Genomic DNA, 26,419 nt, shown 5'->3' on the forward strand with positions numbered 1-26,419 from the left:
TAGGAACGGCCAGTGATGTGAATAGAGCAGAGATGTGAGCGCTGTATAGAGCCACATCACTGCTATATTATGGACGATCGCATCGGGTGACTGACACCCGGGGCGATATGTCTATAGTACAGGTACTACTACTCCCAGCATGGAACAGTGTGTTCCATGCTGGGAGTAGTAGTACTACATGAAAAATGCAAAAAAAAAAAAAAAAAAGAGAGAGGAAAAAAAAGTTACACACACACTTTATAAAAAAATTTATTAATATTTGGTGATAAAAAATAAACATTTAGTTAAATACATTTTTACATCCCTACTGCATCCGTTTTTTTTTGTTTTTTGTTCTTTTTTGGTACCCAACTATTTTGTAAAAAACGCAAAAGGGGCCAAAAAAGGCAAATTCCACACAATGGTAAAAATGCCAGAAAAAACACCAAAACGCAGGGGAAAGCTGTGGCAGTTTTTCTGGCGTTTTTATGCCACAAAAATCGCAGGGCAAAAATCTCAGTAAAGTCCTAGCCGAAACATAGCCTAAGACTGGAATTCCACTGGAGTTTTTTTTTTTTGCAAAAACACTGTAAAAATCACAAATTTGTCTGCACAGCGTTTTTTCTGCGAAAAAAATGCCGCATACAGATGTTAGCTGCAAGTCAATAGTAAACTGCAAAATGCCAGATTCACTTGCCATTTTTCAGTTTGGCGTTTTTTAAATCCTTTTGGCGTTTTTCAGCAATTTTGGGCTTAGAGGCTGGTTTTTCAAAACACCCAACAAAACCTCGTTTGGCATTTTTTGCCCTGAAATCGTGGCGTTTTCCTTCCATAGAAGTCTATGGGAGAGCAAAAATGCCAAGAAAAATGACATGTTGGTTTAAAATTTTGCGTTTTTGCAGGCGGTTTTTATTCTTTTTTGGACTTTAGCGATCCAAAAAAGTGATGGAGATACCTTTTTTTATTAAAATTTTGAGCGGGTAAAGCACTAAAAATGTAGCCGACAATAATAAAAATGTAGTGTGTGTGTTTTTCACAGTTTTTTTTATTTTTTACATTTTTTTAGGTAGTACTACTACTCCCAGCATGGAACACATTGTTCCATGATGGGAGTAGTAGTACCTGTACTAATAGACAGATCGCCTGTTTCGATCCTCCTGTATAATGTATAGATGCGGCGGCCGCTCTCCTATAGTCGCCTGCACTGTCGTATATATACCCACTATATCACAACTCTGTCAGGAAATATGACTAGGTGTATATATACGGCAGGGCAGGGGACCATAGAAGAGCGTCCGCATCTATACATTATACAGCAGGATCACAGCGGGTGTCAGTAGCTATACCTGCTGTTATCTGTTCTTAACTACAAGTACTACTGCTCCCAACATGGAGTACACTCTGCTCCATGCTGGGAGCTGTAGTACCTGCATTAATAGACCGATCGCAACAGGTGTCAGAAGTTACACTCGCTGCGATCTGTCTATTAATGCAGGTACTATAGCTCTCAGCATGGAGCAGAGTGTGCTCCATGTTGGGAGTAGTAGTAGTACTTGCAGTTAAAGACATATCACAGTGGATGTCACTCCTGACACCCGCTGCGATCGTCCTGTCTATTGCAGAGATGGAGCGGCTCTATACAGCGCTCCCCATCTCTGCTCTGTACTCCAGCCAGTGATGTGAATAGAACATGGCTGAAACCAACCGGCCAATCACCACTCTGGGTGGGAAATATGAATCAGCGATGTTCTATTCACATCACTGGCTGGAGTAGAGAGCAGAGATGGGGAGCGCTGTACATAGCCGCTCCGCATCTCTGCTATATTATGGGCGATTGCATCGGGTGTCAGTAGTGACTCCCGGGGCGATATGTCTATTAGTACAGGTACTGCTACTCCCATGATGGAACAGTGTGTCCCATGCCGGGAGTAGTAGTACTACCTAAAAAATGTAATAAAAAAAATAGAAAAAAAGTTAAACACACACACTTTTTATTATTTATTAAAATTTCAAACTTCGTTAGAAAAAAATACATTTAGTTAAATCCATTTTTTTACATCCCTACTTCCTCCTTTTTTGGTACCCAACCATTTTTATACAAAAAACGCCAAAGGGTTCAAAAAAGGCAAATTCCACACAAAGGTAAAAACGCCAGAAAAAACGCCAAAACGCAGGGAAAAACTGTGGCGGTTTTTCTGGCGTTTTTCTGGTGTTTTTTTTAAGCCAAAAAAATTGCAGGGCAAAAATCTCTGTGGAATTCGAGCCTTACAGAGGCTCACAGAGATGACTTCCGTCACTAAGAAATTAAAGTTAAATTTCTAACGTACATTTGAATATTTGTTATTAATGGTGGAAAAAAATACTGAATGCAAAGTATTTTCTCTGTTAGAAATAATGGAAATGAAGCATAAATGATGAAAACTGAGTACAGCAGAGAATAAAAAAAAGCCTATAAAAATGAATGGGATCTCAAACTCTATAATGGAAATGAGGAACGAAAATTAAAACCGCTGATGTGAACCCAGCCTAAGGGGTTAATATTAATTAATGAGAACATAATTCACATACATTGTAGTATCCCTTGTTAGATACTATAAATCCACAGGCTCTGCCTATATGGCAGCTATATGGGTTGTGAGTCTGCTTTCTCCAACACAGCTATAAGAAAAGCTGGCCACACATCCTTCAAACTTTCTGACCTTTGGCAGAGCATGCATGTGTTTTCAATAGAGAAAAGAGGGATAAGTCTCTGCCATATAGTTCTACAAGTCCTGGTCTGGCCATGGATCTAATAAGATAAACGTAATTCGTATTTTAACCCCTTAAGGACTCCGTTTTTGCATTTTCATTTTTTCCTCATCGCCTTCTAAAAATCATAACGCTTTCAATTTTGCACATAAAATTCCATATGATGGCTTATTTTTTACGCCACCAATTCTACTTTGCAGTGACATCAGTCATTTTACCTAAAAATCCAACCCGAAACGGAAAAAAAATTAATTGTACCACAAAATTGAAGAAAAAATTTCATTTTGTTAATTTTGGGGGCTTCCGTTTCTACGCAATGCATTTTTCCATAAAAATGACACCTTATCATTATTCTGTAGGTCCATACGATTAAAATGATACCCAACTTATATAGGTTTGATTTTGTCGGACTTCTGAAAAAATCATAACTACATGCAGAAAAATTTATACGTTTAAAATTGTCATCTTCTGACCCCTATATACTTTTTTATTTTTCCGCGTACAGGGCGGTATGAGGGCTCATTTTTTGTGCTGTGTTCTGAAGTTTTTATTGGTACCATTTTTGCATTGATCAGACTTTTTGATCGCTTTTTATAAAAAAAATTATTATGTAAAAAGTGACCAAAAATACGCTATTCTGGACTTTGGAATTCAAAAAAGGGCATGCTGGGAGCTGTAGTTATGCAACAGCAGGAGGCAGACCACCACAACTCCCAGCATTCCCTTATGGGCATGCTGGGACTTATGGTTTTGCAACAGCTGGAGGCACATTTTTTCTATGGAAAAGTGTACCTTCAGCTGTTGTATAACTACAACTCCCAGCTTGCACAAACAGCTAAAGTGCATGCTGGGAGTTGTAGTTTTGCAACAGCTGAAGGCACACTGGTTGTGAAACCCATTTTGTTTTTTTACCTAACTCAGTGTTTCACGACCGGTGTGCCTCCAACTGTTGCAAACTACAACTCCCAGCAGTCACCTTACACCATGCACCGTACATGCTGGGAGTTGTAGTTTTGCAACAGCTGGAGGCACACTGGTTTTGAAACACTGAGTAAGGTCACAAACTCCGTGATACATAACCAGTGTGCCTATAGCTGTTGCAAAACTAAAACTCTCAGCATGTACAGTCTGTCAGCGCATGCTGGGAGTTGTAGTTTTGCAACAGCTGGATGTCCCCCCCAATGTGAACGTACAGGTTACACTCACATGGGCGGAGGCTTACAGTAAGTATCGGGCTGCAAGTTTGAGCTGCAGCAAATTTTCTGCAACAGCTCAAACTGCCAGCGAGAAACTACTGTGAACCCCCGCCCGTGCGACTGTACCCTAAAAACACTACACTACACTAACACAAAAAATTAAATAAAAAGTAAAAAAAACACTACATATACACATACCCCTACACAGCCCCCCTCCCCTCCCCAATAAAAATGAAAAACGTCTGGTACGCCACGGTTTCCAAAACGGAGCCTCCAGCTGTTGCAAAACAACAACTCCCAGTATTGTCGGACAGCCGTTGACTGTCCAGGCATGCTGGGAGTTTTACAACAGCTGGAGGCACCCTGTTTGGGAATCACTGGCGTAGAATTCCCCTATGTCCACCCCTATGCAATCCCTAATTAAGGCCTCAAATGCGCATGGCGCTCTCACTTTGGAGCCCTGTCGTATTTCAAGGCAACAGTTAAGGGTCACATATGGGGTATCGCCGTACTCGGGAGAAATTGTGTTACAAATTTTGGGGGGTATTTTCTGCTTTTACCCTTTTTAAAAATGTAAAATTTTTGGGAAAAGAAGCATTTTAGGTAAAATTTTTTTTTTTTTTTTTTACATATGCAATAGTCGTGAAACGCCTGTGGGGTATTAAGGTTCACTTAACCCCTTGTTACATTCCCCGAGGGCTCTAGTTTCCAAAATGGTATGCCATGTGGTTTTTTTTTGCTGTCCTGGCACCATAGGGGCTTCCTAAATGCGGCATGCCCCGAGAGCAAAATTTGCTTTAAAAAAGCCAAATGTGACTCCTTCTCTTCTGAGACCTGTAGTGCGCCAGCAGAGCACTTTTCACCCCGATATGGGGTGTTTTCTGAATCGGGAGAAATTGGGCTTCAAATTTTGGGGGGTATTTTCTGCTTTAACCCTTTGTATAAATGTAAATTTTTTGGGAAACCAAGCATTTTAGGTAAATTTTTTATTTTTTTTTACATATGCAAAAGTCGTGAATCACCTGTAGGGTATTAAGGTTCACATTACCCCTTGTTACGTTCCCCGAGGGGTCTAGTTTCCAAAATGGTATGCCATGTGGGTTTTTGCTGTTCTGGCACCATAGGGGCTTCCTAAAGGTGACATGCCCCCCAAAAACCATTTGACGCTCCTTCCCTTCTGAGCCCTCTACTGCGCCCGCCGTACAATTAACATAGACATATGAGGTATGTGCTTACTTGAGAGAAATTGGGTTTCAAAGACAAGTAAAAATTTTCTCCTTTTTACCCCTTGCAAAAATTCAAAAATTGGGTCTACAAGAACATGCGAGTGTAAAAAATGAAGATTGTGAATTCTCTCCTTCACTTTGCTGCTATTCCTGTGAAACCCCTAAAGGGTTAAAACGCTTACTGATTGTCATTTTGAATACTTTGGGGGGTGCAGTTTTTATAATGGGGTCATTTATGGGGTATTTCTAATATGAAGACCCTTCAAATCCACTTCAAACCTGAACTGGTCCCTGAAAAAAAGCGAGTTTCAAAATTTTGTGAAAAATTGGAAAAATCGCTGCTGAACTTTGAAGCCATCTGGTGTCTTCCAAAAGTAAAAACTCATCAATTTTATGATGCAAACATAAAGTAGACATATTGTATATGTGAATTAAAAAAAAAATTATTTGGAATATCCATTTTCCTTACAAGCAGAGAGCTTCAAAGTTAGAAAAATGCAAAATTTTCACATTTTTCATCAAATTTGGGGATTTTTCACCAAGAAAGGATGCAAGTTACCAAAAATTTTTACCACTAAGTTAAAGTAGAATATGTCACGAAAAAACTATCTCGGAATCAGAATGATAACTAAAAGCATTCCAGAGTTATTAATGTTTAAAGTGAAAGTGGTCAGATTTGCAAAAAATGGCCGAGTCCTTAAAGTGAAAAAGGGCTCAGTCCTTAAGGGGTTAAGAGGTTAAGGATCTTTTCTTCTAGCAGCCTGCCAGACCTTACAATACTGAGAAAATGAAAGCTGTACTAAAAGATGCTAGGGGCAACAAAGGAACATTATCATACTATGGGGGAGATTTATCAAAACCTGTGCAGAGGAAAAGTTGCCCAGTCGCCCACAGCAACCAATCAGATTTCTTCTTTCATTTTGCAGAGGCCTTGGTAAAAATGAAAGAAGCAATCTGATTGGTTGCTATGGGCAACTGGGCAACTTTTCCTCTGCACAGGTTTTGATAAATCTCCCTCTTTGAGTTTTGAAACATAAGCCCCTGACTGTAAATTCTGGCAACATTCTATTGAAAAAAAAACCTTTGTATCTGACACTTGAATCCTTTGAATAGGAGGCATATTTCTTGAATTATGTGGTTGTCTGTTACCAATTTACTGGTAAGATGCTCACATTCCATTCAGTCATTTGCAGTTCTCCAGGGAGAGGGACTTGCCATAAATCTGTATATTCTTTAATGGTGGCTTTAAAAAAAAAAAGAAAATATTGAAATAATCACCACAAGTGGCAAATATGACACCGCATCTATCATCATTTATTGCAGTTTTCCTTCTATAGACAGACAGGCCTCTTATAGTCCGTGTATATATTGTTTGTATACACAGAGCTCTAATAGAGAAATAACTGAAGATACCGGACCTAAAACAAGTCAATATAATGCAGATTACTTAAAGTGAATAAAACAATTGACTGATGAGATCGATTTAGTACACAGGTAAAAGGGGGAAAAGATGGGATCATTGGTACCTGTATTCATTTGTAAGGCTCATCATATGCCACATCATTAGTGTGAAGGAAAAAAGAAAAACCTAGTCATTCCTGATCATAATTTTCTTGTCTTATGTTAATTCTGATATGTGCTTTACTAAGAGTCCAATTACATGGCCCAATGCTGCCAGTAAACAGGCACCAGTCTTCTAGAGAGGACCACACGAACAATCGCTGGATCTGTGCAGTCCTTTGCTTCCATCATTGGTTGGCCGCACATCCCTTATTACACAGGGAGATGTGCAGCCTGACAGACAATGGTTTGTTCGGCCAATAATCACATCATGTAATAGGGCCCTTAGGCTTTGTCCACGTGTTGTGGCTAATAAGCAGTACCTCAACTAATAACCGGATGTTTTTGCCACGGATGGACAAAATCTTTGTAAAAATTTAGCATTTTGCCTTGAGTATGCAAATTATGCCAATCACTGTAAAATGCACAATTTTTTTTCAGCAATTTTGGTAATTCGTGGCAAAGACATATGGGATAATTAGCCGCAACCTGTGAACGCAGCCTAACCCCAATATTCTAGAATTCTAAAGTCTACCTCTTAGGAGGAAAAAAACAGGCTAGGTTCAGACTACGGAAAGTGTATAGCGTAGTGAATGGGTTTCCGTTCACAAATTCACACTTTGGAATTTGTGAACGGAAAATCCGCTTGGAAATATCCGCCTGAAGAATGGCGTTGCTCTTTCTTCAGGCGGAAATACTCGCGGAACACATTGCAGTCTATTGGAGTCTGCAGTGTCTGCGTGGTCCTAGCGCCGACTGAATCAGTCTGCGCTGGCCGCACTCAGAATCTCCGGACGGAAATTTTCTGCCCGGAGATTCCGTAGTCTGAACCTAGCCTTAGGGTTCTTCTGGGCAAAGGTTCCTATGTGGGGCTGCCCTATTCTGGGTGATCACTCTGTTTGCCAAGAAGGGCATAATAAGATGAGACAGACTTTAGTACCTATATTTTGGTTTTCACAAATTTAGAGTTTACGGCCAGGAAAAGCCCAAATCTCAAAACCTTTAAGACCCACTGAGGTCAACCGGGTGGACAAAAAAAGAAAGAAGAAAGAAATTGTATTAAAGTTTGAGAAGTAAATAGGCAGGAATGAGTTGTTATCAGTCAGAATTTGGCCCAGAAGCTGATATCCAGCATGCCAGCGTGAATTGCAGAAAAGAAGGGTCCACATTGTAAATATTAATTTGATATAGTGAGACATTAAGCATCGATTCTGGGCGGAATTTCCTATATAGTGTGTGCAGCTGTTTGACCATTCCCCTATAGAATATGGGGTACGTTCTGGGAAGTGGGGACCGGCAGCGGAACAGGATTTTAACGTCATCCGGTCCCTACTATGCGGCCCCCGGCTGGAATCATTAGCCAGTGGCTGTAGCTTATAGCCTGTAGTGGCCCTTCAGATCCCATGATCAAAGTTGACTGTGGGACCTAAAGCCGGTTGCTAAATGTAGATAGTTGATGTGTGTTGCTGGTCGGGACCACTCAAAGGTAATCGCTGGGTCCCGATCAGCTTACATGATGGCTGGAGGGTCTCTACCTGTATGATCTCAGCTCTGCTACTCAAGCCTGCATTGGCAGGCTAGAGCAGCAGAGCGCAGACAACACTGCACATTAGCACAGAATTGAACAGTGTTAGCAGTCTAAAGATTGCATATTATAAAAAAAACTAAAGTGTAAAAAATTATAAAAAATAAATACATAAAGTAATAAATGTGAATAAATCCCCCCTAATAAAATAAATCTCCGCTAATAAATGTTTAAATCACCCCTTTTTCAAATTAAATAACGTAAAGAAAATAAACATAAACGTGGTATTGGCGCGTACATAAATGTCCGAACTATTAATATATAATGTTAATTAAACAGCACAGTCAAGAATTGCGGATTTTTGGTAACTTCTTATACCAGGGAAAAAAAAAAAAAAAGCGATCAAACAGTTCCATCAAACAAAAATAGTTTCAAGTTCGCCCCACAAATAATTTTTTTGGCTTCACCATACATTTTGTGGTAAAATGAGTGATGCCATTACAAAGTACAATTAGTCCCTCAAACAACAAGCCCTATAGATAGATAGAAAATTGGAAGAGTTATGGAGTTAAGGGCGAGGAGGAAAAAATTTAAACACAAAAAAAACGAAAAATTACTGCGTCAGGGTATGTTCACATGGTAGTAATAAGTAAAATGTGGTGAATGTCCATCCCGAAAAAAAACACGAGCAGACACTCCTCACATTTTAAAGGTCTGGCGGGCGCTAGGACCACTCGAAAATGCACCGTCTTATATAGACAGCAATGCATTTCCAAGCAAAATACAGAATCTGGAATTGGGATTCCACCGTGTGAACAGTGCAGCAGAAAACTGCTCCAATGGCTGTCTGGGCATGCTGGGAGTTGTAGTTTTGCAACATCCGGATGTCCACAGTTTGGAGAGCACTGATCTGGGAGGAAAAAAAATAAATGTTTATAAGGGTATGGTCATACGGCCGAATTTCTGTCTGGAATTTCGCAGAACTCCACCGGAAATTTTGCTGTAATTTATTGCACATTGTTTTCAATAGGATACTGCAGTGCCAATCAGACACTGCCAAATGCCGAAAACAGAATTTCCGCGGTGCAATGCCCGCTGCAGAAATTCCGTTTTCAGCATTTCACAAATATATAAAACCAGTCTTATATTTTGCTGAATTCCACTGCTTGAATTTTGGTAGAATTCCGTGTTCAGAGAACACAGAAATTCTGCCAAAATTCAGGGCAAATTCAGTCAGAATTCTGCAATTCTGAACGAAATTTCTGCGGAACTGTGGAAATTCTGCCATGTGAACATACCCTTAGGGTTCGTTCACACTGCGTTTGCAATCCCGTTAGTTGTATCTGACATATGCTGTAGTAGCAGGACGTATGCGCTATTTAAAAAATTGGTGGATACTAGGTGACTCGGCCATAGAAAGCAATGGGGTCCGCTGTCCCGTATACGGAAGCCAGGAACACTGTAGAAACCTACCGGTACAACCGCACTACATCCTGGCCCCCGTTAATCGCATCCACTGAAAATGGGATGCCGACGTATAATGTTAATGGGGGCAGCAAACCCCATTTACTTCTATGGTCGAAAGGTGTCACCGCTGGCGACTCAGTTCGGGACGTATCCGCCATTTTAAGCAGACTCATGATGGGGGCTGTTGCACTTTTGCGCATACGTCCAAAATGTTGCCAATAGGTGACTTCGCTCAGTCATAGAAGTGAATGGGGTCCGCTGCTCCCATTCAGAGTATACGTTGGCATCCGATACCGATGGATACGATTAGCAGGGGCCAGAATGCAGTGTGAGCATCCGCTAAAGGTGACTGCCCTGGTAGGTGCCCAATTTAATTAACCTGTGTGCAGGGGTCAAGTCCTGGAAAAAAAAGTGAGGGAACTCATCCAAGATCTCCCCTCAAGGGCTGGTCCTGCAGGACTCCTGCTAATAGGGAACAGTGTTCCTGCTGTGAAAAAGTGCAGAAACTCAGTTCCCATGCGTTCCTCCAGGACTTGAACTCTGCCTGTGTGAATGGGATAGAATAAAACACTTGAATTCAATGATTAAAAAGTGGGGTGAACACTGTTCTCCATATAAGTGTAGTACTAGACGTATTTGTAGGATTTCTGAATGTCCCTCCGCACACCATAATAGACCCCACATACACTCAGCTGAACCTATGAATGGCCGGGCGGGACACATGGGATGTGGGTGGGGTTAGATGGATCTGTAGGCGGGGGTTGCCGGCAGCCTGCGATAACTGTGTTGTGTTGGTGGATTGTGTACATATCGCGCCTGTTGTGTTGTAGAGCCGCACTCGTCTGAACGGAACCGCTGCCGGTCAGGGTTTAGATTGCTGCCGGTCAGGGTACAAGTTGTGCGGTAGATCACTGGAGATAACTTTATCCTGAGGGGACCTGAGCGGTGTACGGAGACTTCTGCGCCCGTAACCAAGGTAAGAGGCGGGACAGCGCGGCGATGTGCGGGGCGGCTGTGCCTGCCAATCACTCTGGGGACTGTGCACATTGTAATCCGGGGGTCTCAGCTGCCTATACCTATTATAGTCCGTGAGGTCACATGGTGTGTGCTGGGGTCAGCCGGAGGGGTGCACAGCCAGCAGTCCTATATTACCTGGGACTCAATACCTCTATGTCAGTGTTTCCCAACCAGGGTCCCTCCAGCTGTTGCGCAACTACAGCTCCCAGCATGCCCGGACAGCCTTTGGCTGTCCGGGCATGCTGGGAGCTGTAGTTGCGCAACAGCTGGAGGGACCCTGGTTGGGAAACGCTGCGTTATGCCCCAACCTGTCACTCTCCAACTGTTGTAAAACTACAACTCCCATCATGCCATGCTATCTGCTCATGTAGACCAATTATAATAATATAGAACCTTAGTTTACAAACTGTGGACCTCCAGTTGTTGCCAACTACAACGTCCAGTCATTGGCTGTCTGGGCATGCTGGAAGTTTGTAGTTTTGCAACATCTGGAGGTCCACACTTTGGAGACCACTGAAATAGAAGATTAGGGTCACCAATCCTATGTCAGGTTATCCTTTCTATATGGAAATATTTGCCCACAGGCAGCTGGAAGGAGAAGTATTGATCGCTTAGATTCATGATCTATATCCAGATTGGAGCTGCACCGTGGGGGGGGGGGGGGGGGGGGAGATTTATCAAAATCTGTACACAACTGGAGCAGTTGCCAATAGCAACCAGGCAGGTTACCTCTAATTCTGTAAAAGGCCACTGAAAAACGAAAGAAGGAATCAGGTTGCTATGGACAACGGTTCCACTTTTCCTCAGAATTTGATAACTTTCCCCCTTAGGCCGGGTTCACACTATGGAATTTCTACTGGAATTCCACTGTCTGAAGGTTTCATTCAGGTGAATGTGTTTTCCATTAACCCATTCACACTGGAATTTTCTAGGTGCAATTTCTATCAGAAAATGACAATATCCGTGTGGTCCTAAAATTTTCCGAACTTGGATTCTGTAATGTGAACCCGGCCTTATGCTTTTGGCTTCACTTATCTCCCCCCCCCCCCCCCTTCTCTATTGCATAACATGCGTATTAGCCTGACCAGATACAGGGTAGGTTTACACTTAGGGGGAGATTTATCAAAACTTGTCCAGAGGAAAAGTTGTTGAGTTGCCCATAGCAACCAATCAGATCGCTTCTTTCATTTTTCAGAGGCCTTGTCAAAAGTGAAAGAAGTGATCTGATTGGTTGCTATGGGCAACTCAGCAACTTTTCCTCTGGACAGGTTTTGATAAATCTCCCTCTTAGTGTATACACCAGTGGTTCCCAGCCAGGGTGCCAACAGCTGTTGCAAAACTACAACTCGGCTGTCCGGGCATGCTGGGAGTTGTAGTTTTGCAACAGCTGGTATACACTGTGGACATCATGCAAGGAAACCCGCAGGTAAAGCTAAGTTTATATGGAATAATCTCTTTGAGGGTACGTTCACCGTACAGAATTCCATGGCGTGAACATAACATTAGTGTGAACGAGTATCCGCGAAACCCGTACACATTGCAGAATTTCAGCGGCGGACAATTCCACCGCTGAAACTGTTTCGCGCAAAGAAAGAACATGTCATGGTTTTTGCAATACAGTTCCTGTGTCATGTTTTTGATTTAAAAAAAAACGGATTCCTCAAAACCTGACTAAACTGTATCAAAACGTGTACAAATTTTAATCCATATACAACTTGAAGAAGGATGTCCGGTTGTAGCTGTCTTTTAAGAAAATAACGTATACGTTTTTAACTTTTTATTCCATTATGAATAAAGTTTCACTTGTTTGATTGAAATTCCAAGAAAACAAAACTGTGCAAAGTCAAAAACCGGATGGAACCTTACGCACATATGATTCCCATTGACTCCCTTGTTAGAAGAAAAAAAAGTATACGTTTCAATATGGTTTTTCACCCTGACCAAAAACCGTGGTAGGCTACAGTTTTGGGTACGGGAAAAAACTAACAAAACTGTACAGGCTGCAAAACGGACAAAACCTGATGCATCTTTTGGCGTATACGGTTTTCAATGGAGAGTCAGTGCATACGGTTTTCAATACGGTTCCATATGGTTTTCAAATTGAAAACGTATACGGGAACTGTATTGCAAAAACGTGGTGTGAACCCAGCCTTAAAGGAGTACTCTGGTGCAGAATACTCCTGCTCTGTCCTGCCCGGGCTGCAAAAAAAAAAATGAAAATAAGCCATCACTCACCTCCCTGGGTTCCCGCGGAGCGCCACTACAGCTGATCGGTCCTCCGGTCCATCCTCTTCATACTTCCGTGTGAACAAAGCGTCACATGGCGCTCAGCCTATTATGGACCGAGGCAGAACATGGCGGCGGCCGGTGATAGGCTGAACGCCATGTGACGCTTCGTTCACATGGAAGTATGAAGAAGATAGACCGGTGGACCAATCAGCTGTAGTGGCGCTCCGCGGGAACCCAGGAAGGTGAGGGATGGTTTATTTTACTTTTTTTTTTTTTTTTTTGCAGGACGGAGCAGGGAGCAGTAGTCTGCACCAGAGTACTCCTTTAAATTAGTCATATCATTCGGTATTCAGCCACAAACAGGATGCAGACATATACTGTTAACAGGAGCAGCTGACCCCATTGATTTCAATAGCCAAAAGGTCTCCTTTCGGGCCGCATGCGATATGTTCAGCACTCAAAAGTGAAGCAGACCCCGCTTTTGATTCCGCTTAAAATGGCTTATCCATCCCAAACTGACTCATTTGGTGGCCTAATTCAACCCTTGAAATCAATGGGGTCTGCCGATCCCATTAATAGGATAAGTCGGTCTCCTGTTGTCAATGGGATGCGGACAGATACGACTAAAAAGGGCACTAACCCGATGTGAACCTACCCTTAAAAACATGTGGTTTCCTGCAGCCATTGACCCCAATGGAGAGTGCCCAACAGGCATGAAAACGGCGCTGAAACACATGACGTTACTTTTTATTGTGGTTCAACTTGGAAGCTCTTATTTAAATCAATGAGAGATTGGAGAAGGGGGAAAAAACCCTGAAAACCCACATCAAAAGAAGGGCTGAAACCACAGGTTTTCTGAAGCAGTTTTTGCAGGCGGATTTTCACCCTTGGTGTAATCTGTGGGTTTTATGATTGGACACAGCAATACAATATATATATTCGGCGTGTGTGTATGTTCCAGCATCACGTCCAAACGGCTAAAGATATTAACATGAAACTTGGCCATATGTTACTTATATGTCAACAACAAACATAGGATAGGTGATTTAACCCTTACCCACCCCCATTTGCCAGGGACGGGGTTTATGTTTAAAGTCCCATACAAGTCAGTGGGAAATATATGTTACTGCATAACTTCCAAACTGCTGGAGATATTTCGATAATACTTGGTCACATGTTACTTATATGTCCACTTAAAATATAGGATAGTTAATTTAACCCTTAACTACCCCCATTTGTGAGGGTCGGGGTTTTTGTTTTAAGTCCCATGCAAATCAATGGGGAATGTATGTTCCCACATAACTTCCATACAGCTGGAGATATTTCAATACCTGGTACACATATTACGGGTCGGGATGGGAGGATGGGATAGGAGGTCGGGATAGGAGAACGAGATATGAGGACAGGATAGGAGGTTGAGATATGAGGACATAATAGGAGGTCGGGATATGACAACAATATATGAGGACGGGATATGAAGTCAAAAGCTTCCTCCTTTCTTTATTCTCCTCCCCAACAAGGATTAGGAAGGAAAAACCGGGCAATGCCGGGTACTCAGCTAGTCTGCAATAAAATTTGAAATGCACTGCATTGCGAGAAACTTCTTGTGAACATAGCCTTACATGCTCCGGGCTTGCACAGGAAGTTGTAGTTTTGCAACAGCTGAAGGCACACAAGTTGGGAAACACTGGTATATGTAATGGAGGTAGCCACCTTGCTACAGCTGGAAGCCACCGATCAATGACCGGACAGAGCGGATCTTGTTCATTGCAGACCCCCTCCCCCCCCCCTTCCCCTGCGGGTGCAGGTCCTGCTGGGTAGGAAGAGCTTGCATTCTTTCTGTGTCATCTGGAAGAGCTGCATTCACATGGTAATGGGCTTAGACTTATTGGAGGGGGCTGAGACTATTAACCCTTACTGCTCTCATATAACAGATGGCTTATTGATCAACCTGGATCTGAATATTGGATTTTTCTTTTCCGTATATATCCTGCACATCAGTTTGCTGCTACGAATGTTGAAGTACTTATCGCTTTTTTTGGTGCCTTTTGTTGGCAGCTTTTTATGCAGTTACCATGGGTTGTATGTTCTATAATTATCTGTATAGAAATTCCCTAATATATTTCTTTACTCCTCTCCCAGGTCCATTAGTATGAAGCTGGTGTAGTAATAAATAGCGTTGTTAGCTGGATATCGCTGGTGATGTTCTAAACGCTATACCTAATGTGCCTTTTTTGGGTGTTTTAGGTCATTGGCAACTTGTCAAAAACACAGTGTACTGTAGAATTATTATAATATATTTTTTTAATATGGTCCATTTATAGATCCATTGGTTTTAATTCACCATGTTGAAATGTGTAGTGTTGAGTTTTTTAGAGATGAGCGAACTTACAGTAAATTCAATTCGTCCCAAACTTCTCGGCTCGGCAGTTGATGACTTATCCTACATAAATTAGTTCAGCCTTCAGGTGCTCCGGTGGGCTGGAAAAGGTGGATACATTCCTAGGAAAGAGTCTCCTAGGACTGCATCCACCTTTTCCAGCCCACCGGAGCACCTGAAAGCTGAACTAATTTATGCAGGAAAAGTCATCAACTGCCGAGCCGAGAAGTTCGTGACGAATCGAATTTACTGTAAGTTCGCTCATCTCTAGAGTTTTTCCTCAGGAGCCTTTTTTTTCTTCTAGGACAGATGTACAGAGATTGTCTAATTCTTCTGTCCTGTCAAAAAAACAAAAACAAAAAAAAAACCAGGATCCTGACAGATCTGTATTGTTGTAGAATGCAAATAAATGGCAGCAGGATGCTGCAGGAAAGACGCTCCATGAACCTTTCTGTTTGGCATCCGTTTTGTCGTAATAAAACTTGCACTTGACAAACCCGAGCTGTCAAAAGGAAAATACGGTGAAGAAAAGAGGTTTCCTGTAAAGAAAAAAGGAACCAAAACCTGATGTTTTCTGTTCTGGATTGGGGTGGAGGACAAAATAAAAGACATTATAAGAGGATGCAAAACTTGATGTGAAGCCTAGGTATCAATGTTCTCTTATAGGTCACTACTAATATGTAGTATTACTATAAAAAACATTTTTAAATAATAATAATTTTTTAATAAATTTTTATTTATTTATTTATTTATTTTTTGCTAAAAGGGGTACTCTGCCTCTAGACATTTTACCACTGTCTGATTGCGGGGCTCCCACAGCTGGGACCCCCACGGTCTCTGTGCAGCACTTGCATTCGTGGCGACCCCCTCCCATAGACTTGCATTGAGGGGGCATGATGTGACATCATAAGGGGCATGGCCGTAATGTCATGACCCACTCCGCCCGCTCCAAGCATTCAGAACAAAATGTTCTGAACGCTGGGGCAGCGGAGTACCCCTTTAAATCTGTCATCAGTTTCACCTGCACTAACCTGTCAGTACAGACAGGTCAGCTGACGACTATCCTTACCTGGTTCTATTCCGTGCTCCGGTTCTCCCGCAATCTTCCGCCGTATCTTCTGCATGGGCGGAGCTTCCTGAATCCCACTGCAAGCAAAGAGCAGAGGTGATGTCACGAAGCTCTGCCCATGCACGAAGTCGGCTTCGAAATGTAAGATACGGCGAAAGATTGCAGAAGAACCTGAGCAGGGAACAGGATCATTGTCATCAGTGTCACATGACCATCCTGTTTGTACTGACAGTTTTTTCCTTTTTTAAATGTGTTGTGTTTTTCCTGTATTATTCATGAGAAATCACTAAATCTCAAATTCAGTATAAAATGAATCCTAATAAGTAAAACAACAAAAAATCTAAACCCCAGATGAATTTACTAAATCAAATTAAAGCAAAAAAAACACCACACAAAAACTCTCAATTACATGTGATAAACTGCTGGTGACCCTGAGGTTTTTAAAGGGGTACTCCACTGGAAAACATTTTTTTTTAAATCAACTGTTGCCAGAAAGTTAAACAGATTTGTAAATTCCTTCTATTAAAAAAATAAATAAAACTTAAGTACTGGAAGGATTATCAGCTGCTGTATGCTGCAGAGGAAGCCGAGTTGTTCTCTTCAGTCTGACCACAGTGCTCTCTGCTGACACCTCTGTCCATGTCAGGAACTGTCCAGAGCAGGAGAGGTTTGCTATGGGGATTTGCTCCTACTCTGGACAGTTCCTAAAATGGACGGAGGTGTCAGCAGAGAGCACTGTGGTCAGGCAGAAAGGCAATTCAAAAAGAAAACAACTTCCTGTGGATCATAGCAGCAGCTGATAAATACTGGAAGGATTAAGATTTTTTTTAATAGAAGTAATTTACAAATCTGTTTAACTTTCTGGCACCAGTTGATTGAAGAAAAAATGTATTCCAGTGGAGTACCCCTTTAAATCAAGGATCTATTTGGAAGAATACATAATCAAAGCATGTAGCTTGGTGATTCCATGTGCCACCATATAGGCGCTGTCCACAGGGATTTGGATTTTATACAGGAGCTGTGTACAGCAGTTGCATTCATTGAATGGTAGTGAGGGACTTCTGTAATGTGCTGATGGCTGCCATGAACACAATCAGTTAGTGGAACAGGCGGTATTATTTAGGAATGGAATTGTAGTATAATGTATTTACTATAGGACGGTCTTAGATGGGTTTCTTTTAAGAAACAAGAGTTCACACTTCCTATGACTTGGGCACTATATGACAGTATTCTGTGTACTGCAATTATCTGTATTATCTTGGCCCCATATGGTGATATTATATGGGCTGAAATTAAAAGAAAAGCGATCTAGAATGACCGTCAGAGGGGCTTAATTTCGGTTGTTTCCCAGGATCTTGTTTTCTACTGTTGGAACCCCTTGTGATCTCCGAGACAGAATCCCAGCTCTCTCGGTGAGGAGCTCGTGTTGTCTACTGGTGGGCGGCTTGTGCTCCATTCATTTCTAAGGGAGCATTGATGATGCCCGAATGCTGTACTCTGCAGCATGCCATCCTCACTGAGAGCCGGGTCCCATCTCTGTTGATAGGGGATATGTTAATTTTTGTGAAACTTTTCCTTTTAAGGGCTTTAAATCAGCCACATGTCAATTTTATGCAGTGATTACCTGTGGATTTTTTCCATTGACTTCAATGGTGAAATCAAAATGTACAATAAACTTGTAGTTATTGTGGATATTTGTTTTTATTATTTTTAGTGAAGTTTTTGTTGTTGAATATCCCCAGCAGTCCTGTCTGATGCGAAAGCACTACTACACCGCTCAAAAAAATATAAAGGGAACACTTAAACATCACAATGTAACTAAAAGTCAATCACACTTCTGTGAAGTCACACTGTCCACTCAGGAAGCAACTCTGATTGACAATCAATTAACATGCTGTTGTGCAAATGGAACAGACAACATGTGGAAATTATAGGCAATTAGCAAGACACCCCCAATAAAGGAGTGGTTCTGCAGGTGGTGACCACAGACCACTTCTCAGTTCCTATGCTTCCTGGCTGATGTTTTGTTTACCTTTTGAATGGAGGCAGTACTTTCACTCTAGTGGATACAGACCAGTACATCAGGAGACATGGAGGAGGCCGTAGGACGGAAACAACCCAGCAGCAGGACCACTTCCTCTGCCTTTGGGCAAGGAGGAGCACTGCCAGAGCCCTGCAAAATGACCTCCAGAAGGCCACAAACGTCCATGCGTCCACTCAAACGAGGGTGGTATGAGGGCCTGACATCCACAGGTGGGGGTTGTGCCTATAGCCCAACACAGTGCAGGAGGTTTGATATTTGCCAGAGAACACAAAGATTAGCAAATTCACCATTGGCACTCTGTGCTCTTCACAGATGAAAGCAGGTTTACACTGAGCATATGTGACAGTCTGGAGACGCCATGGAAAATGTTCTGCTGCTTGCAACATCCTCCAGCAGGACTGATTTGGCGGTGGGTCAATAGTGGTGTAGGGTGGCATTTCTTTGGAGGGCCGCACAGCCCTCCATGTGCTTGCAAGAGGTAACCTGACTGCCATTAAGTACCGAGATGAGATCCTCAGACCCCTTGTGAGACCATACAGTCATGGCCATAATTGTTGGAACCCCTAAAGTTTTTCAAGAAAAGGAAGTATTTCTCACATAAAAGGATTGCCGTAACATGTTTTGCTATACACGTTTATTCCCTTTGTGTATATTGGAACTAAACCAAAAAAGTGAGGGGGGAAAAAAAGCAAATTGGACAAAATGTCACACCAAACTCCAAAAATGGGCTGGACAAAATTTATTGGCACCCTTTCAAAATTGTGGAAAAATAAGAACGTGATGCTCCTTTAAACTCACCTGGGGCAAGTAACAAGTGTGGGCAATATAAAAATCACACCTGAAAGCAGATAAAAAGGAGAGAAGTCCACTTAGTCTTTGCATTGTGTGTCTCTGTGTGCCACACTTAGCATGGACAACAGAAAGAGAAGAGAACTGTCTGAGGACTTGAGAACCAAAATTGTAGAAAAATATCAACAATCTCAAGGTTACAAGTCCATCTCCAGAGATCTAGATTTGCCTTTGTCCACAGTGCACAACATTATCAAGAAGTTTGCAACCCATGGCACTGTAGCTAATCTCCCTGGGCGTGGACGGAAGAGAAAAATTGATGAAAGATTTCAATGCAGGATAGTCCGGATGGTGGATAAGCAGCCTCAAAAAAAAGTTCCAAAGATATTCAAGCTGTCCTGCAGGCTCAGGGAGCATCAGTGTCAGTGCGAACTATCTGTCGACATTTGAATGAAATGAAACGGTAAGGCAGGAGACCCTGGAGGACCCCACTGCTGACACAGGGACATAAAAAAAAAAAAAGCAAGACTACATTTTGCCAAAATGAACTTGAGTAAATCAAAATCCTTCTGGGAAAATGTCTTGTGGACAGATGAGCCCAAGATAAAGCTTTTTTGGTAAAGCACATCATTCTACAGTTTACCGAAAACGGAATGAGGCCTACAAAGAACACAGTACCTACAGTGAAATATAGTGGAGGTTCAATTATGTTTTTTTTTTTTTTTGGGGTTGTTTTGCTGTCTCTGGCACTGGGTGCCTTGAATGCGTGCAAGGCATCATTAAATCTGAGGATTACCAACTGATTTTGGGTTGCACTGTACAGCCCAGTGTCAGAAAGCTGGGTTTGCGGCCTAGATCTTGGGTCTTCCAGCAGGACAATGACCCCAAACATGCGTCAAAAAGCACCCAGAAATGGATGGCAACAAAGCTCTGGAGAGTTCTGAAGTGGCAGCAATGAGTCCGGATCTAAATCTCATTGAACACCTGTGGAGAGATCTTAAAATTGCTGTTGGGAAAAGGCGCCCTTCCAATAAGAGAGACCTGGAGCAGTTTGCAAAGGAAGAGTGGTCCAACATTCCGGCTGAGAGGTGTAAGAAGCTTTTTGATGGTTATAGGAAGCGACTGATTTCAGTTATTTTTTCCAACGGGTGTGGAACCAAATATTAAGTTAAAGGGGTTCTCCGGTGCTTAGACATCTTATCCCCTATCCAAAGGATAGGGGATAAGATGCCTGATCGCGGGAGTCCCGCCGCTGGGGACCCCCGTGATCTTGCACGCGGCACCCCGTTTGTAATCAGTCCCCGGAGCGTGTTCGCTCCGGGACTGATTACCGGCGACCACAGGGCGGGCATCGTGTGATGTCACGCTCTGCCCCTTAATGCAAGCCTACGGGCGGGGGCGTGACAGCTATGAAGATGTCTAAGCACCGGAGAAGCCCTTTAAAGGGTGCCAATAATTTTGTCCAGACCATTTTCGGAATTTGTTGTGACATTATGTCCAATTTGCTTTTTTTTTATTTTTTATTTATTTTTTTCGTCCCTTTTTTGGTTTAGTTCCAATTTTTAGTTCCAAAGGGAATAAACTTGTGTTACTGCAATCCTTTTCTGGGAGAAATGCTTTCTTTTCTTGAAAAATTTCAGGGGTGCCAACATTTACAGCTATGACTGTATACTGGTGTGGTTGGCCCTGGGCTCCTCCAAATGCAAGACAATGCTAGACCTCATGTGGCTGGAGTGTGTCAGCAGTTCCTGCAAGAGGAAGGCATTGATGCTATGGACTGGCCCACCTGTTCCCCAGACCTGAATCCGATTGAGCACATCTAGGACATCAAGTCTTGCTCCATCCACCAACACCACGTTGCACCAGAGACTGTCCAGGAGTTGGCGGATGCTTTAGTCCAGGTCTGGGAGGACATCCTTCAGGAGACCATCCACCACCTCATCAGGAGCATGCCCAGGCATTGTAGGGAGGTCATATGGGCACGTGGAGGCCACACACACTACTGAGCCTCATTTTGACTTGTTTTAAGGACATTACATAAAGTTGAATCAGCCTGTAGTGGGGTTTTCCACTTTGATTTTGTGTGACTCCATATCCAGACCTCCATGGGTTGATAAATTTGATTTCCATTGATAATTTTTGTGTGATTTTTGTGGTCGGCACATTCGGCTATGTAAAGACGAAAGTATTTCATACGAGTAGTTCACTCCTTCAGATCTAGGATGTGTTCTTAGTGCAGCAGTGTATATATGAAGCACACTTAGTAGGCTATACTTCACTTTACTTGATGAGGCTTGTGGCAGATGTTAATGATTTGTCATTTGGCAGATGTTCACACTGCACTCAGGCTGGGGGGTTGGGGGTAGCTTGGTGCTGACTGTCAACAACTGACCTGGTTTTAATCTATGGTATGAATAAGTATTTAAGTGGGGCTTTTGTACATGGCTATATTAGGGTGCGTTCACACGCTTTTAGTTTTTGCGGGTTTTCCGCTCCATATTTGAAAGTGGGCAGGCTCTTCTCGGCTGTCCGAAGCAGATTTTCCGCAGCAGATTTTCTGCAACGTAAATTCCCCCATGGAAAAAACCCTCAAAAACAAAAAGTGCTTGAACGCACCCTTAGGGTAAATTCACATGGTAGAGCAATGCCTGTGGGTGCGTTCAGGTTAATTCTGTAGCTGGGTACAGAGGCAGGCAAGTGAATGAGATTTTCCAAGTCTCTTCCTATGTCCACTTCTGTAGCAAGTTGAGCACAACTTTGCAATTTGAATTCAGGTAGAAGACAGACATGGTCGCACATCTACAATCTTGCACAATGATCTAATTGCTTCTCAGCATAATTTCAAAAACTAACAGGTTGTTAGTATACACATTTTAATTATGCTGAGAAGCAATTAGATCATTGTGCAAGATTGTAGATGTGCGACCATGTCTGTCTTCTACCTGAATTCACACTGTGTTTTCTATCCCCCTTGTTTTTATTTTTTTATTTATTTTTTTGAACATGTGTCTGCACTCTTCCCCCACCCCCTCAGCCCAACCCTATATAAGTAGTAGTTAGCTACACATGGGCCATTTCTATCCTAGCAGCCTACCAGTCTGACTGGGAGAGCTTGGTAAGTGAGCTGAAGCACCTTGTTCACACTGGTGTGGTGCTGTGCGGTGTCTGTTGCTGCCGTGTCTGTGGGGAGGTGCGACCCATGGACTGGTTTGAGTGGCATTGGGGCCGCTCTGCCAGTGGGTCATTCCCCCTGTGGGCACTGGTGTTGCGGCGGTGGTGGTCGCCGCCCAGTGCTACACCATTTTATGCTAGGGACGTTAGGGACCCACTATAAATAGGTGGCTTTGACATGGCGAGTGGGCTTTGTACTTTTTGATCAAAACTTATATACTAACAACCTGTTAGTTTTTGAAATTATGCTGAGAAGCAATTGGATCATTGTGCAAGATTGTAGATGTGCACCATGTCTGTCTTCTACCTGAATTTACAACTTTGCAATTTGCTTGTGGAACCATGATGATATGCACAGGTGCAGATATGTGTGTATAATATACTGTACCAATGCCCTTCCTCCAAGCAGTGGTTGACTAACTGCCCAGCTCCATTTTGTTTTCATGCAGATGTGTGTGTATTTTGTTTATTTATTTTGGCCAGGTTCTGATTATCATCATAAAGACCTAAGGAGCAGTGTACAGAAGCTGTCTTTTGTAGTGTGTGTGTGTGTGTGTGTGTTTTATAATCCTACACAGCAGTAAGATAAACATGTCCTGTTCACAAACCCCCTTATCCTGTACTGACTGAGCTGTCTCTACAGATGGGTGATAAGCTTTGTCCTAGATGTTAGGCTGCTTTCACACTTTAAAAATTCATCCGTTTCAAACGTCCATCAGAAAACCCATGTTAAAAGGCCGTTATACAATCCCATTAAAGTCTATGGGATTTTTTTTTTATTACCCGTTATGAACCGTTATAGTCCGTCGTGAATAACGGCCGTTAGTTGTGACGGGAGAAATAACGGGACATGCACAAATTTTTCGTCCCGTCAAAAGAAACTGGTAAACTAATGGCCGTTATGTTTAACATTGAAGTCTTTGGCAAACGGATGAGCCTTTATGTCATCCGTTTGCACCTGGTTTATAATAGCTGTTATCAGCAGACTCCTGCAGTGCTGAGGGACTACTACTACTCCCATCATGGAACAGACTATTTTCCATGCTGTGAGTAGTAATTCCCTGGCTGCAAGAGTCTGCAGACAGCTGGGGAGGCTACATTAGTGTTTGTACTACTACCCCAATCATGGAACAGTCTGTTCCATGAGGGTTGTAGTACATGGGCTGAGGGATTGATCGCACCAGGTTTCACTTCTGAGACCCGATGCGATCAGAAGTTTTTAAGCAGGGGAGCGGGCGGTATGGTCCGCTCCCCTGTGATGTATCCTGTGTTTTAACTTTCATTTTTAAATCCCCCACGGGGTGCCCTGGATGGCCGGTACTGAGGAGCCAATCAGGGCCCTCAGCGGGAGATTGAAAAATGAACATTGTGAGTAGTCGGGGGCCATATATATATTAAGTGCTGTGGGGGCAAGATATATAACGCAGTAGGGGGGAGACATATAGCCTATATATCTAGCCCCCCCAGCGCATTTATAATATTCCCCCTGCCGGCGCATTAATAAATGTACATTCCCCCTGCCGGCACATTAATAAATGTATATATCCCCCCCCCCCCCCCCGCTGGCGCATTAATAAATGTATACCCCCCGCAGCGCATGTATAATGTGCCCTAGCAGCACAGCCATCTACATACATATGTCACCGGTGCGCTATGAATGAAAAGCATTCTAGCAGCAGCATCGGCCGGCCTGTTTCTGCTGATAGAAATACTTTTCATAGTGCAGTGCTGGCAAATGTATATAGAAGCGCTGTGGGGGGCAGATAACGCTATATGTCTGCACCCCCCTGCAGCGCTATGAATGAAAAGTATTTCTATTGGCAGTGCATAGTGCTGAGAGCCCTGAATGGCTCTTCAGTACCGGCCATTCAGGGCTCCCCGCGGGGGATTTAAAAATGAAAGTTAAAACACACAATACATTGCAGGGTTGCAGACCATGCCGCCCGCTCCCCTGCTTAATAACTTCTGATAGCACGGGCCTCAGAAGTGAAACCCGGTGCGATCAATCCCTCAGCCCCTGTACTACAACTCCCATTGTGGAACAGACTCTTCCATGATGGGGGTAGTAGTACAAACACTAATGTAACCTCCCCAGCTGTCAGCAGACTCCCGCAGCCAGGGAATTACTACTCCCATCATGGAAAGAAGTCTGTTCCATGATGGGAGTAGTAGTAGTCCCGGCTGTGGGAGTCTGTAGGCAGAGGTGTTACGGCCATACATGAGTTATAACGGGTCTTAACGGATGAATATTTATTATACATCTTTTTTCACACAGAAAACGGACATTTAATAACGGATGAATGCTCATAGTGTGAAAGCAGCCTTAGTAGTACAGAAGATACATCTGGCTGTGTAGGTGTTAGCAATGCAAATGCCTCTATACCAACTGCACGCATGTCTGGAGGTGGTGTGTTTTATCATAAAAAATAAAAATAAAAATAAAAGTTTCTTCTTGGGACATGTATTGGTATAAACACCAGAGCCTAGGTATGTTTGTGACAAGCTTCCAGTTAAAGGGGTATTCCAGGATTTTTTATTTGCCTATGCTACAGGGGCTGTGAAGTTAGTGTAGTTCATAATATAGTGTATATACCTGTCTGTAACGGCTGGTCTTGTATTCTTATGTGATCTTTGCTCTGGATGTTCATTTTTAACAGCATACAAAATTACTCCTGTCTTGGGTATTTCCCAAGATGCAGTGCAGCCGAAACCTGACATCACTAGTCAGGTGATGACAAGGAGTCTGCTTCAATGGGTGGAACAGCTGGTGGCACCCTGATTAGAAAGCACTGACCTTTTTCATTGAATCTAGCTTGTTTGTTCAATGGGTCGAGTGGCTGATGTGTGGGAGGTAGGGAAGTGGAATTCTGGGATTTATAGTAAAAAAGAAAAGTTCAACAGGAAATACTGAGGTTCACAAAAAAGCCACAACTTTTTGGTAATCGCACAACATAGTCATTTAACCCAAAGACAAGCACAGATCCTTCCTAAGCATGTCCATTACTGTCTGGCAGGTAGGTGCTAAAATAACCTTACGGTGGAGAACCCCTTTAGGGGAAACCCCTCACAGCTATCCGAATACTCCCGCTGTGATGTTATATGTAGTATCGATCAGATACTACAGATGTCGGCCACCCATCCCCTATTTCATGAGGAGATGTGCAGGCGACAGGGGAGGATTAGTTGGCAGCACAATCCAACCTGATCAGCCAGAAAAACAAGCAAACTGCTGACCACTTCCTCTGATACACAGGGCATTATCTACTTGTTGGTTGTCAACCATGTTCATTATGGATTAGTCAGTTGATTAGTCTGCCCGCCTGGACTGTAATTGTTGTTGGCCAGCAGTAAAGGTTGTATGGAAAGTGCTCTGGAATCTCCACTCTCAGCGGCACCAAGCTGTTTTCAAAAGTTGAGGTCCACCACTAATAGCTTTTATCTGCTGCCAGCTATTAACCCCGCCTTGCGAGTGTCATTGGTGCGACAGTGGTCTGGATCTGCTCCTAGTGACGCGATTGCATGCAGCCGATCCGTTGACACGGCACTCCAAGGCTTATCTAGGCCTACATAGCTACATGGCAGGCTCTATCGATAGAATGCAGATCACATGGATGAATGCAGTACATTAATCTGTATAAGCACTTGAATGATTGCTCATACAAGTCCCCTAAGGGGCCAAAAAAAAAAAAAATGACCCTTCTTTTTCCCATTTTCCTCCAACAAAAATTTAAAATTTACATATTTGGTATCACCTCATGCAGAATTGTCAAACTATTAAAGGGGTTATCTGGTGGGAGAGTGTGTGGTGTGTGTGTTGTGTCCGGGCATGCTGGGAGTGGTAGTTTTGCAAAAGCTGGGGCACCCTGCTTGGGAAACACTGGCTTAGTGAATCTGGCTGCAGCAATGTCCCACCTCAGCCAGAGCTTCCTGGTGACATCAGAAGCAGCTCAGAAAGACTATCTCATCGTTGTATACCACACAATATGTCCATTAACATATAACCTACTTGATCCCACACG

At 42.8% G+C, this 26,419-nt stretch overlaps 1 protein-coding gene across 5 annotated transcripts in view; it reads left to right on the plus strand.

Annotated features, from left to right (window-relative positions):
• Positions 1-26,419, plus strand: part of RUBCNL (rubicon like autophagy enhancer) — a 96,295-nt gene that overhangs the window by 16,119 nt on the left and 53,757 nt on the right. The window contains exon 1 of one of the 5 annotated variants that reach the window (XM_056560450.1): positions 6,629-6,643. The exons of 1 other annotated variant lie outside the window; for it this stretch is intronic. Coding sequence is in view for 1 of the 4 variants with exons in the window: in XM_056560446.1 (XP_056416421.1) it covers positions 11,262-11,268 (7 nt within the window). In the remaining 3 variants the exon portion in view is untranslated. Of the gene's footprint in view, positions 1-6,628; positions 6,644-10,649; positions 10,678-11,226; positions 11,269-12,110; positions 12,145-26,419 lie in introns of those variants that run through there. 3 more of the 5 variants (XM_056560447.1, XM_056560446.1, XM_056560448.1) reach the window with 3 other exon arrangements.

Source organism: Hyla sarda, chromosome 2, assembly GCF_029499605.1.
Source record: "Hyla sarda isolate aHylSar1 chromosome 2, aHylSar1.hap1, whole genome shotgun sequence".
Lineage (NCBI taxonomy): Eukaryota > Metazoa > Chordata > Amphibia > Anura > Hylidae > Hyla > Hyla sarda.